General features: G+C 41.0%; 1 protein-coding gene across 1 annotated transcript in view; it reads left to right on the top strand.

Annotated features, from left to right (window-relative positions):
* SMYD2 (SET and MYND domain containing 2) overlaps positions 1 to 14,679 on the top strand; it is a 29,222-nt gene that overhangs the window by 3,234 nt on the left and 11,309 nt on the right. Inside the window, exons 3-6 of the mRNA XM_058020627.1 lie at positions 6,444 to 6,554; positions 8,149 to 8,209; positions 10,676 to 10,800; positions 14,521 to 14,588. Of these exons, the coding sequence (XP_057876610.1) occupies positions 6,444 to 6,554; positions 8,149 to 8,209; positions 10,676 to 10,800; positions 14,521 to 14,588 (365 nt within the window). The remainder of the gene's footprint in view (positions 1 to 6,443; positions 6,555 to 8,148; positions 8,210 to 10,675; positions 10,801 to 14,520; positions 14,589 to 14,679) is intronic.

Genomic DNA, 14,679 nt, shown 5'->3' with positions numbered 1-14,679 from the left:
TAGCCGTCTAAGGAGAGAGAGAGAGTTCTTTTGGGATTTTTTATTTTTTTTTTAGAATATTTGAAATATTTTGAGTATTGAGACTACCACAGCTGATGGTAGACATGACCATTTGAAACCTATCAGGCTTTCTCCTGAGCTTACTCAGTGTAGCAACTTTTATTCTATTTTGTCTTTAAAGGATGTAGAATGTAAGTTCATACTAATAAAGTAGAGCAATACAAAGATGTCCAAAACCTTTGCATGCAGTTTTAACTCTGTTTTTAATTCAAATTAGAATAAGCATCTTTAAAGAAAAGAGAGGAAAAAAAGACAGGATCAGACTATTTGAATCTAGCCTTTTTGGGCCCTCAGCCTGATGGGGAAGAATGATCCAGTTTCTGTGTGGAAAAACCCATCTGGGTTGCTGGTTTGATAACGTGAGCTATGCCAGGTCTGTGCTGCTGGGCACAGAGTGTGGAACAATGCTTATGAGGGATTTGAGTGACCCAAGGCCTGGCATGCCACTGTGTGCTGGCTATAAATAATCCCAACCTTGTCCCACATGTTAACGTGCTCCTGGGTGCATGGGGCTGTGCCAAGTGGTCCCTGTTGTCATTACCTGGTCAGAGATGTCCTGGTTTGTGCTGCCCAGTTCCCAGGCACTTTGGACATGGCTGTTGCTTTTATTTCGAGGATGTCTCTTGTTCTCCTGTTGCACAAGTTTCAAAAGAAGCCTGATCTCTCCTCAGTTTTCCTTCTATTCCCTCCCCTACTTCCTGCTTTCCCACAGAATCCTAGTCAGTTGTGGGTGAATCAAATAGCCTTTTGGTTTTGAGGCACCAGGAGAACTCAAAAGGCTTAACAGAAATGAGGTTTTTACAAAACTTGCAGTAGTTCATAGAATTTCCAAAGTGAAAGCTTATTGTATGAGCATCTTTAAGGTTTTTGAGAGAAATCTGGATGAGCTTTTAAAGTCAGTGTAGAGAAAGCCTGTGATTCGTTCATGAAAAATGCTTGTTTCTAAGAAATGTTTCTTCATGTCATTATTTCTTGCAAGCTTTTAACTAGATGTGGTAAGGAAATCCTTGAACAAAGCAGCTGTGTAGCAGCTTTTTTCTGAAACAGTTTTCTTCTCTTACTATGTAAAATGTACAACAGTTTATGAAACAGCTGTGCAAGATTTTCTGAAGTAGGAAAGCTCAGTAATTTGTGCTGGGAAAAACAGCAAATAGATGTCATGTTGGAAGTAGAAGAACTTATTTCTTCTCATCCATGGTCCTTTGCTTTCATCACCAAGTGGCCCTTCCTCAGTGTCCTGACTTCCAGCCTTGACAAAGTTTATACTTTTATGTTTACAAACAAAGAAGGATTGATTGATTTTATTTTATTTTTTTTCCCTGTAAAGTTTTGTACATGTATTGCCTTTTTTTTAGATTGATTTTTTTTTTAGTCTTTATGTTTTGGTGGTCAGAATTCCCTCTTTCTCTAGAGGGACATGTTTCTAGAGTAAAAACCTGAACTGCTTGAACTGTGTCCTTAAGTCTGCTAAAGCTGATGCTCAGCAAAAGCTTGGCTGTCTGATAAGTTAGTGAATTAGAATTTTTCCTCCTGTTGCTGTGTGGTATGATTCTCTAGATATATTTTTTTAGATTTTGTTCATGTCTAAACTATAGTATGACATGCACAGGTACTAGTACCTCATCCTTGCTGGTAATATACAAATGGCTTTTGATTCTCTAGTTTATATAACACTGTCTTCCATATTTTGGGCCCTTCTGAGTCAGTCTGATGAAATTTATGAATGTTGCTGAGATTGAATTCTTTGACATTCTTTCAAAATTACCTTCAAGCACAATATTCTCTAGAAACTGGTCTCCACTGACTGTATGTGCTACACAGACAGCCTGCACTGCATCTTCATCCCTGTCTTGTTCAAAGGCACTTTTCAGCAGTTCAGCAATTCTTTGTGAAAGCTAAAAAGGATATCTGTGCCTTGATACTGAATTTGTAATGCTGGAATGTACAGGAAATGTGTCCCTTTTGCCTCCATGGATGTGAGACATCATGAGACACTCATAAAAGGCCAGGGCTGTACTTGAGAGCTGTCATGGTATTGTTAATTTCATTTTCATTTTATAAGTTAATTTTTCCCTGTAAATCCATTTTTTTTGTCAATTCAGCTAAAAATTGTATGCACCCAACAAGGACATGGTATGATTTCATATGTTGGTTGGTACCTTGTTAGTCAGCACAATGCAGGTAAACAAATGTTTACCACATGAGGCATAGTGGGATAAAAACCCAAAGCTTTCGAGCTTGCTCTTTTCTTACATAAAGATGTCCTATACCACAACTCATTGGAATTCTTGCTCATTGTGGGGAGAGGTGGATCTAGAGGATTGGATCTGTGCACACACACACAGGCTTTGGCACAGCTCCTTAATGTTCCTGGTTTGGTCTCTTATTTTGCTTTTGGGATGGATAACCACATGTTTCACCGACATTAAGCTGCATGCTTGCATAGGTGTGGATTCAGGGCACATAAGAGTGGAAGTTGCCTTCACTGCCTGTCCTTGCTGCTCTTAATGTTTGGTGGGTGGAATCTAGCCTGGGTTTGCTGGGTCTTTCTCTCCCCAAGCCCTAATCCAGATCTCCTTTAAAAGGGATTGTGATTTCCAGCAGATTCACACCGTCCCACTCTCCAGTTTCACCTCCTTGGAGCACAGGCCTGTTATTATAATAGTGGCTTTCAGCCCCCATCTGCAGCTGTTTGGGTCTTGACTTCTTAAATTATAATAATTTTAGTCAAGCAGGAGGAGACTTGTGCTCATTTTTTCTCTTTAGAAATTAGCTGCTGGAACACCCTGAAGGGAAATGTTTTAAGAGGGTTGTGTGGTTGCAATTTTGGACCTGGTGAACATGAACCAGCTACTGGAACTCCTCTTGCTGTTATTTACACATGGCTATCATTTATCCCAAAGAGAGTGGAGATAGCTAGCCAGTGTGCAGAAGGAGATGTTTCTGTGGTGAATTTTAGCGTTTGAAATATGTTTTGAACAAACCACTTACGGGTTTTTTTTTAACATGTCACATTAAAGGCTGCTGTAGTTGGTATTGCTGGAGTGAGTGAAACAGGTATTTTTACCAGCTAGCAAGCCTCAAAATGTAGTTGCACACCTGTAATTAGGATTAAGCAGATGTGTTTTAAATGGGACCTTGTAGAAATTGCCTGCTCCTCTTTGTTAAGATGTAGAAAAAAATTCAAAATTTTTTGCTGTGATGATTCTGCACAAAAGGATTTTGACGCTGCAAGATTGTGTTGGATGTTTGTCCCCCCTATAAAAAACTTTCCCAGTGTATTTTTCTTTGGTAAATATCTCTGTGAGCATGTTAAATGTTAGCCCATGAAAGTCAAATACCCTCTATAGCCCAGTGCTTGGGAAATGATGATGGGGAGGGATGGCTGTGAAGATATATAAAACTTCTGCCTTCACTGCTTGCTGAAAGGCTGTATCAGAGAACTTTACCAATTAATATCAGACCTCAGAAGTTGCCTCACTGAAATTCAGTTGAGGAGTTTGATGCCATTTGATCACAATTGGGCCTTAAGATTCTGAAGAAGTGAGTTAATCCCTGCACTGGCTTGTCCATCATTTCTCTCTGGTATTTATCTGTGTTTCTTTTTAATTGAGTGAAATCTAACAGAGTTCTTATTTAGTATTGAAAAAGCCCATGTGAAAAAGAAGGTATGAGGACATTTGTTTGGACTTGTTTTTTTTTTTTTAATATTACATTTTGTCACTTGTTGTTTTTCTCCTATGGTGAGATATAAGACAGTGTTCTGGGAATCAATCCAGTAGTCCTGGATGGCAGAATCTTTTTGAAGAACTTGGTGAAGAGGACTGTTCCCATGCTTTGATGTAAAAGGCATAAGCTTTAAAGAACTTCCCTTCCAAAAATGTTGTCACTCCTAAATGAAGGGGAAAATGTTGTGGATGTAATGAAAATAGGAAGAAAATATCATTAATGTAGCATTAGGGATTCAGCTAGAACAATGCTACTTGTTATAATTCAAACTACCTGGAGGAAAACGTGGAAAAGAATGCAAAATACAGTCCTGCTGTGATCGCAGGGAAAGCTGCTGTCATGGTGCTTCTATCCCAGGTATTACTCAGTCATCAGAACTCTCTTTTTTTTGTGGTGTTTCAGGCTTTTATCTCATTTTGCACAATTCAGCCGTATCTTGTCCCTTTAACCTCCCTACCAGTTCATATAACTCAGTGTGATTCTGCCTGGGGAAAGATTTTAATTAACGATGTGTAAAGAATAAAGGGACAAATGGATTTTTTTAAAAAAACACTGCTTCAAGACAGGCACGTGATTTTGCATTTTGATTTTTTATTTTATCAGGTAATTTCTCTTGTTTATTTAATGGGTGTGTATGGATGAGAGTCCTGCAAAGCTTCAGGTTCAGTGCCTTCACTTTTTGAACAAGCATGCTAAAGTTAGTGGATGTCCTGGATAAGCAAGAAGAGGTGAGAAATGAGATTTCCCTCTGTGTCTTTTTAGCCTTTAGCCTGTAGATTCCTAAGCAAAGGCTGTCAGGAATTTTCCAGAAAAGATTTTGGGGCATACATGGGAAATGGGTCTCTCTGGGGTCATTTTGTAGTGTGACAGCTGTAGGAGAGTTGAGAGTGTAATTTCACATGACATGATTACAGTGTAATATACTATTTTGGTTCTGGTCTGTATTGCCCCATCCTCTTAGAATATTTACACTGGAGCTTATTTCAAGCAGGCTGTATGTAGGTTTTTTTGGAAGTACCACACAGGGATATTGAGGACAGCAAAGTTGACATTGTGAGGGCTTGAATACCCTTGCAGTGTTGCACTGCTTCAAACCCTACCCAAGGCCAGGGCAGGTGCTGACCTTTCTTTTCCTAATAAAATAACCTCCTAAAGCTGTCTGTGCCCAGCACACTTAAAATAACTGTTTTCAGTGGAAGAAATTTTGGTGTAGTAACTCTGAAATAAGTAATTTTGGCTTTTGTTTTGATCTGCAAAACCTGTAAATAAGCTGAGCAGCTGAGGCAGGAGGCACTGAGGGTCCTGATTCCCCTGAGTATTCCCTGCTTTGGGATGCTGTGTGTAGTTCCCACAAGGAATCCATCTCCCAGCAGACCTGTGGTTAGGCAGATGAGGGGAATAGTTTCTTCTGTGCGACTCAGTCACTGTGATGAGCCGTATTGTTGGAATTTTTAAATGACTATTAATTATCTAAAATAGTAATTATTTATTTATTATTTAATAAATTATTTAATTATTGTTGGGTTTTTTTAAAAACTGGGTCTGAGTGGGCCAATTCAGGGTCTGCCATACTGAGTGAATCACAGTAATGGGATTTCAGAACATTCTGGAAGGTGCTGAAGTTTTTCAAGTTTTCACTTACAGATTTGTAGGGTTTGTTGTGAGTATTTTTCTCTTCTCATGTTTTCCACCAGTTTGAATCTGGTATGAAAGGAAAATTTGATGCTTCCTAAGCAGACAGAAAACTGTAGGTCTGTTCTAATATAGTGATATAAATGTGTGTTTGGGAGGAGACATAGCAGTAAATAACTGCATTGCTTGAATATTTCCATGTTTAAATGAATGAATAAAATGAAATTTGATGCAGTCTGAGGACAGCCTGGGCTAGTGCAGATTGTTTATATGTGATTCTGTGCTGTTGTTTGGAAGATTCTGTGGCCTTGGGTGAAATTTGTTGAGTGACAAAAGCCAGGGAGTGCCTTTTGCCATCACTCCTGTGTGTTGTTACTGTCTGTTGAGCTAGGAATATGCTATGCATTACCTAAATTATATTCTATACATTTAACTAAAATGTTTGTCTGTACTAGTGTTTTTCATTGTCTAGCTGTATTTTTATTCTTCTACACTTAAGGAAAAAAATCTGATAATTCCATCAGAATGTTTGTGTTTGACCTTACAGTCAAAGGATTGTTAGTGATTGTGAATCCATTGACTTCAGACACATTACTCCTGATTACAGCAGGGTCACCTCATAGTGAGGGCCAAGGTATTAAATGGAAATGAACCCAATAAAGTCATCAAGCTCAGACCTACTGCGTCCTCACATGCTTGATCTGAACAATAAGAACTGGTGATTTATAAATCATGTTGTCTTTTTGCTCCTCTGTCATTTAATACTTTTTTTCCGTTGAGCAAATGAAGATGTTCTGACCTCAGCTCATCCCTTGTGGATTTGTTTGGGAAAAAGCAGGATAGCTCTGCCCCTTAAATGTGACTCAAGCTTTTGTTCCCATTTACTGAGCATCACCTTCTTTTTTAAAGGAAACACATTTCACTTGACCTCTAGGATCTGGCAGGACTTGCTTCATCCCCTTTTTCATAAGTTGATCTCCATGGCTCTTTTTTTTTTTAATTATTTTTTCCTCTGTTTTCAGAAGGAAGACTGGCCAATGCACAAGCTGGAATGTGCCTCCATGTGCACTTTTGGGCAGAACTGGCAACCCTCAGAGACTGTGAGGCTAACAGCAAGGATCCTTGCCAAACAGGTGAGCAGAAGGCAAGGCTTGGCTTGGGAGGTTTGCTCCTGCTCTGGGTGCCAGGGGAGGCAGGAAAATGAAAATTGACTGACTGTCCCTGCAGAGCACATATGGACACACAGATACAAGTTTCCTGTGTACAGACAGATGTGACACAGAGCTCGAGCAGCTGAATGAACTGACCAGCACACCACTGCAGCAGGGTCAGGGCCAGCATGGTCCAGCTGGAGACTTTTGTGGGGAGCTAGAGAAAGGCTGGTGAGGTCTTCAGCTGTAACCTGAGGCCAAGGTGCTGCTGAACAGAGCCTGGGAATCTTTACTGATGGTTTCACATTGGTGTTTCAGCCTCTGTTCTGGTAGATTTGAGGTCTTGCTTACACATGTGGGCAAGCACCAAGACCACACTGATAAAAAGAAAGAATAAGATTTGCTATTTGGGTTTAATTCCAAGGAATGCTTCTGGAGTTATCTGGCTGCAGGCACTGATACCTTTATGAAGCAGTTGTCTGTTGTAGTATTTTTGAGCTACAGTTGCACAGCATTGTGTAGCATATAACTCTCAGTACATTTATTAGTCAAAACACCTCTGAGGTATTCAGGTATAAACATTTATGATTCTGAGTTAGCTGGTGAAAACCAGAGTTTGAGAGAGAAATCTCAGACCCTTTGTGTTTGGAAAAAAAATATTGTGAGTAAGGAAAGAAGTTTGCAATGTCAGTCTCTGTTTGAGTGTTCCTTAACTCTATGGATAACACACATGCTTACAGGGATGGGATGGGATTCACGAGTTTCAAGGTTATTGTGCTGTGTATCTTTGTATAGCTCTAAACTCTCTCTGCAAAAACAAATCCTCTTTGAAGCATATTTTTATGATTGAGGTCTGCTTATGTGACAAGGGCAACCTGGATATTGTATGTAGGGAGGATTTTGGTGGCCTGCTGGGAAGGTAGCTGCATCCCTGCTGTGTGTGTAGATGTGTGTGCATGAATGTACACGTGTGTGACTTAATTAAAGCCATTTGGGGGTGATCCACAAACAAAATCCAATGTTTAATGACAAAAAGTCATTGGAGTAAATTTTTGCTTTCATCGCTTACAGGGAGGGGGGAGAACCCTACATGTCATATAAAAGCTAAATATGCAAACCATAGTCCCTGAACCTCAGCTGCTGGGCCACCTGCAAAGCCATATTTAATGGCCAAGATTACAAAGAAGTGGCCTTAGGCCAGCAGTGGAGCATTGCTTTTGAACTCTGTCAACAGTCAGTTTATTCACTTTCCTCAAAGCAAAGCCTGTCTTCTGCCTGCTTGCTATTGTTAGCAGCTTTCTGGGTGTCTAGAACAAAGCAAATGACATATTTAAAATACCGTTCAGTTTATGTATATAAATTTGAGAGGAGTTCATCTTTGGCTGCCTAATTTCGTGTGGAGAGAATATTTCTATGCCTTTAGTTAGGGCAGTCAGTTTAACTCATTGCTGTTCATCAACTCTTATAAATTCCACAGACTGTGGGTAGGTAGGAGTTTCCAAATTCTGAATGAGTACACAAAACTGCTGAAGTGAAACATTAAAGTATTTTCTTTTTTTTTTCCCCTTGTTCTTAGAAAACTCACCCTGAAAGAACACAGTCAGAGAAGCTGCTTGCTGTAAGAGAGTTTGAATCACGTAAGTAAAAAAGGCTTGCAGGTAAACAGAGGTTTTGACTTAACTATATTAATGAATTGTTTCCTCATGGCTCCCCTCCATCAACACTTTTCAGAACATGGTGCTCCTGAGGAAAGGAGTAAACAAAGAGAATGGAGGTTCTTCGTTTTCTTCTTTCTTTTTTTTTTCTTGGCTGTTTGTGGGAGCTGTGAAACAAGGATGAAAACCTAGACAGAGTTAATTATGTAGTACACATTCATCTCTTGCTTCTCTGGTATTCTAGTGTCTTTTGAGAATTGTAATGTTGCAAAATTAAAATAGCTGGTATTTGTTACCAGGAGGCACAAAATCAGAGACAGCACAGTTGCTTGATGGTGACAGTGACTAAGGGGCTAATTGCAGAACCCTCTGGACTATGCTTCAGTATCTGTCACTGCCAGTCAAATCTGACATGTTATATATGATTCCATGTCCTAAATGCTCTAAAATAATCCAAAGAAGGAGATAAGGCAGTGGCTTGTTTTAACTGGAAAGCTGCTGTTTACATCCAGTAAGGCCGAGTTAGAAACTGACCATTAGTGCCCATCCTGGCACAGTTTTCACCAGCCTGTTGTTTTCTGTCTTGGTGCTGAGCATAATATACACAGGGGCAATGGGTTGTGTGTTCACATTTCTCACTCTGGTGGCTTCCAAAACCATTTGCAAAATGTTGAATGAATGTACTCATTGCTAGGACTTGAGGTAGCAGGGTAACCAAGCACAGTTGTCTTCTTTGCTTCCTGAACAAAAGCTCCTGTCATTGCTCTTGGGACAAGTGGGGGAACAAGGGGGAAAAATGCCCACATTTAACTTTGCCTATGGCAAGGATAGTTCTACAGGTAAGTTGGCAGGATTGGGGTTGAGGAGAATGGGCAAGTTTCTGTGTATTCTTCTGCATTGCAGCTTGTATTCAGTAATTTATTAATTTGAGAGATAAAAGGCTGAAATGTTTTTTTCTGTTGCGGTGTCCTATTTGTCCTCTAGAAGCCTTTGTTTTGTTAGCAAGCACCTCCGTTCCTGCTGCTTTTTGACTCACCTCACTGCTTAGCACACCTTTATCAGTTGTCTTATGCTTTGCAACACCATACACAGGACAGGAAAAGGCACCTGGCTCTCAGTTGGAAGCTCAGAATTTCTTATTTCTGATTTGTCTTCATTCTCATCAAATGTCCCATTTCATTATTTCATTTTCTTTAGTGTTTTTGTGACTCCCCTATCATTCACATCTGCTCTTACAAATAATTTCCTCCTTCTTTGACTGTTGTGTGCAGCCTTTTCACTCCATTATTATTTTGAGTTGGAGAGAGCAGGAGAGAATTAGTAAAACTGCCACTGTGAGAGAGTGGATTAGGAAAAAACTTCCAAACATTCTGCTCTTGAGAGGAGAGAGAGGGGACCAGGAGCCTATGGCTGATCATCTAGCTTACTCTGCATGGACCAGGTAGGGAAAGGTTCAGTGGCCATGGCTTTGGCTAGAGCTTGTCGTGGGCCTGAGGGTTAATCTCTGGAGAAACCCATGATGGAATACAGTTGGCAGGTGTGTCAGGGCATTTCCATCGATGTTTCTGCTGTCTCCTGTCAGTAGATGTCTAAACACATCTCTGTTGGTGGTCACCCCCAGCCCAGGGGCATGTGGGCACTCTGAGGCACTGTTTGCTGCCTCCTGAGCAGGTACCTGCAGCAGGTCAGGTGGATTGCATTCCTGAGCAATCACCCTCATGTTATCCTGCTCTTGCTGCAAAGGAGCCCCTGTAGCCAGCCCCAGTGCTGTTGCTAGATCCCTACCACGTCTGGCCGCAGAGATTTGGGGCTTCTGTGCTAGGAAAGACCACATCTTTCAAAAGCAGCCGGGATAAACAGCCTTAGCAGCAGCTTGGGCTGGTTGTGCTGGTAAGGAATAGGTCTGGATGAGAAAGTTTCCTTACATAAAGCATGCTTCCAGGTGGGTGATGTTCAGCGTGAGCTCATGCCACAGTGGGTGGGACCATGTGTAGCTGGTGAGGTGGTGTCACACAGCTGAGGACAGCTGTCCCCAGCTGAGAGGCTTCCAGAGGGCCAGGGCTGCTGGGCTGACTGCTGGAGTTAACAAATGTGCTCTAAAGACTACAGCCCTTCTCCCAAGGAGGTGGTCTGTGTCCAATTATCTGCTAACCTAAAGATGTCAGAAAATGCTTTTTAATCCTTCATATTGGGCATGTGCTGGACTTGGTGATCTTGTAGGTCTCTTGCAACCTGGGGATTCTGTGATTTTGTGATTTTGTGTTCTTGTAGCGCACGTGTGGCTTTAGCAGAGGCAACATTATGTTTGTGGAAGAGCAGGCACTTCTTGCAGTACTTCCAAGCAGCTTGTCCCTCAGGGGTTTCTGTTAAAGTCTGGGCCTCTTCTAACCTAAGGCTACCTGGAGGGGTGTTCCTGTTACTGAAATGAAATGTATTTTTTGTCCACAGACCTTGACAAACTAGACAATGAAAAGAGAGAGCTGATTCAGAACGACATTGCTGCTCTGCATCACTTTTACTCAAAGCACTTGGACTACCCTGACAATGCTGCCCTTGTAGTTCTCTTTGCACAAGTAAGTTGGCTAGAACACAGCCTGCTTAGGTGGATGGTGCTTAGGAGTTTAGCCTTCCTGGAAGGGGGAGGATGTAAATGGCAATGGAAATGGTAGCTCTTTGCTTATCTTAGGGACAGATGGAGATCTGCTTCATTGTGCAGTAGTGGCTGGATGTGCCCCACTTCCATCCTGAGGGGAGAGACTTTTGCCTGCAGACTTTCCATGAGCTGCTTCTCAAACGCTGAAGAAAAGGGGAAGCAGCCTTTAATAAACCCTGCCAAAGTGAAGCTTCTTGTGGGCCAAACATAGTGTGGCTGTTGTTGAACTAACATGGAAGGCTGCTGGCCTGAGACCCTGCAGAGGCAAATCCTTCATTCAGGCTTCAAACTTGTGGAAATCCTTGCTGGTCAGGTCATCATTGTGTTTGACCTTCACAGGGAGTAAACTTCAGAGACGTAGAAAGAGCTGCAGAAAGCGCAGCCTAAAACTTTTATCTGCTGTGTGGCTTTTAAATGTAGTCAGGTGGTTTGGCCATCTGGAGAGATGAAGGAAAGACAGGATGTCTTGTTAGATAACTTCTGATATGTCACTTCTTTTTTCTCACCTACTTTTCATATGCATCTGAATTGGATGTATTGTAGTGGATGGAATAATACACCAGTGGAATACTGAAAGATCCGTTTTCTTCTTTTCCCTCTTTTGCTTCAATAAGAGCTACTTTTGTACTTAGGTTTCTGAGTAAAATAATATCTTGAGATGGGGGCAAATGTTGACTTCTGTGATGAAAACTGAGTTGAAAATATCCTGTTTTTTAGAGCTGAGCATCTACCAACAAGGAGGCACAGTTACTATTTCCTTACTACAGTGGTACTCTTATTCTGTAGGGGAATGATTCCTTAGGATGTTTAGCATCTGCTTATCATACCTTGTGTTGTTTCTAATTACACATTTCCTTTCAATGATGAGGAGTTTTTTCTCTTTTGAAGACTTTAAAATTTATATTTGTCAGAGGGATACTTTGAAGATGTTAGTACAACCAGTTTCTTGTGGTATTTCAGAATATTTTTTGTTAGAATGTAGCCAGAATTCTTCAAAGATTTCAGTATTTTGGCTATAATGACTTTTGTTTCATGTCCTGTCCAAGAGCAGCTCCACCAGATTGTGGTACTTTACCTGACTTCTGAGAGCTGCTGGCTCCCAGATCTCATATTCCATCCAGTCTTCTCTATGGATGTCATCTGTAGGTGTTATCTTGAGCTCATCCTGATCATCAGGTAACTCTCTGCCACTGTGAACATTAGAATTTTTTGAACTAAAATCTCCAGAATTCATCTGGATGCTTCTCAGAAATGTCTTACAGGATGCAGCCTCCTGATGTGTTAGTCCCAGGATAAATCTTTCCAGAAGAATGGGAAGTATTCTTGTACCTGAGCTGTGCAAACATATTTCCTAATAATTAGTTCACTTGACCTGAAACCAGTAATATGGATATTCCTGTTGCTCCTTTGTTTCCTTCAACACTTACTTTGGCCTCACGTGGTCTGTTTTCCTTCTCCATTCCCCATTGTTTCTCCTGTGGTTCAGGCCAGTCATTGGGACTCAAACACCTCTGACTCCTCATTGCTTTTAGTGAACTTTGCCTGATGCTGTTCCCTACACAGCTAAAGTGTAAGTGCTCCTTTTGAGTGGAATAGAATTCTTTTGTCCAAAGTCCTTGCTGTGTTCACCAGCTGTTGGCATAATTCTGTTCTTTTTTGTCCCTGTGGAATATAGCTCTTGAGGCTGGAGCTTTTCTTCCTCAGTCTCACCTTTCATACTCTTTGAACAGTTTCTGTCTTGCCTCGAGTTCCAGCATCTCAGCCTTTTCTTGAAGACGTTGCATTTTGTGCCTCCTTTTGAACATTCTCTTTTCCACCATTGGGAATAACCTTGAACTCCACTTTTATTGCTGTTGTCTCTTCACTCCCTCCACTTTGCCTGTTTTTAGTCATGCATTCATCTGGTGAAACCAGTGTTATCTCGTCCCTTCTAATCATTCCTCTTGTGTCATTTCTGATATACTTCCATGAAGTGTGTTGTCTCTGGCTTAGTGGAGGTGAGTTGATGATAACTCACTATGTATTTTTAAATATTTCCCTGTGATTCAGAACCATCAAGCTGTTCTTTGTCAGCCTTTGTATCCTTATGTTCTTACTTGCTGTTGATATTATCTTTCCCTTCTATTGTTTTAGCATTGAGCAATTAGATTTTGGTTTTGGTTCTGGTATGCTCTTACATTGGCCAGTGCAGCAGCCTGCCCATCTTGAGAGACTGGGAAGCTTTGGGTGCTGTATTGCTAAAAATAACAGGATAAAGATCAAGCAAAGATAGCAGAGATACTGATGAGTGCATCAGGATACTTGCCTTAATTGTGAACTCACCCTGAACAGTTCTTACCTGAGGAGTGGAATAGAATTCTTTTGGTATTTGGTGTTTGTGTGTTTCTAAAAGCCAGTCCAGGCTGCATTCCAGCTTGTGGGGCATATCACTTTGCCAGGTGAGCAACCTGGTCTACTGGAAGGTGTCCCTGCCTCTGAGGATTGGAGAAAAAACAAGAGATTGGAACTTGATCTTTACAGTCCCTTCCAACCCAAACTATACAATGGTTCTGTGATTATTGCTGGTAGTATTTTTTGTCAGCTCTTACCCTTTCCAAAACAAATACTGTACTGCACTTGATTGACTGTTCTTGTGCCCTTTCTAGCTTTAACTGGACATGGCCATGTTGTTTTAGTGAGTAGTTGTTTCAGTGTGTTACTGGTGCTTTTTTCATGTTTGTGGGGAGATAATGGTGAATGTGGAGAGGGTTCTCTTTGTGTCAGTATGTGTGGGATTTGAAGTGGAAGTGGAATAAAGTACTTGACTGAGGTGCATTTTGGCCGCTTAAAGTAATACAAACCACATGAAAAAGCTGAAACTTCTGTAAGATTCCTTTGACTTGGATGAGAACAAAAGTGAGAAGGTTTTAAAACCTGCTTGAATCTATTCTATAAGAGAGTTTTATGAACAAGTTCTTTTGATCCTGTGTCTGCTTAAATTAGGAATACACTTCCTCTCATACTCTGTCCTTCTTCTGTCCCCTCCTATTCTATGTCTTTATGAGGTTCAAGTCTTTCTCAGTGCTTTTGTTGTTTTCACATGTGCTTCAGCTGTAGCTGATATGTGCGGGCTTTGATGACAGGGCCATTGAGGCAGGTCCCTGTGACATGTGCTCCATCAAAGCTCTGCACTGCCCCAGTCTGGCTGAGTTGGCTGCCCTTTCTCCCACACTGCTCCTTGCACGTGTAGCTCTGCTTTGGCCCTTTCTTGTCATGGCCCAATGAAGTCTCCTTGACCCGTGCTGGGGTGAGGTTTTGTGTGCTCTTTTTGAGCCCCACTTCTCCTGGTTGGCCCTCCAAAGAGCAATTCAGTAAGTGTGTCCTGAGCAGGTGCAAGTGTTGGACTTTAGAACCAAAACCAAAATGTAATTGTTGAATGCAAAAAGTTCTTTAGTGTCATGCGCATTCCTTTGGAGTGAGACTTTGTCCTCACTTCACTTGTCGGGATGTCATGGAGCTCCCTGTGAGTCCTGGGGAGGTGGATGAAAATTGTCACCAAATTTCTGCAATTGTGTTTGATGTGTGAGAATGTGATATGTAAGTACATAGGGAGTACTCAGCTGACCAGAAGCTGATCCATCACCTTTCTCTTTTTTCTTAGGTTAACTGTAATGGCTTCACAATTGAAGATGAAGAACTCTCTCATCTGGGATCAGCCATATTTCCTGAGTAGGTTGATTTTAATATTTAAAAATATAAAATTAATTTATTTAAAAACAAATAGAGGAAGTAGATATCTACCAAAATAATTAATTTATCT

The sequence above is a fragment of the Melospiza georgiana genome, chromosome 3, assembly GCF_028018845.1.
Source record: "Melospiza georgiana isolate bMelGeo1 chromosome 3, bMelGeo1.pri, whole genome shotgun sequence".
In the NCBI taxonomy this organism is placed as follows: Eukaryota; Metazoa; Chordata; class Aves; order Passeriformes; family Passerellidae; genus Melospiza; species Melospiza georgiana.
The sequence above is the reverse complement of the archived record's forward strand: the minus strand, read 5'-3'. Positions and strand labels throughout refer to the sequence as shown.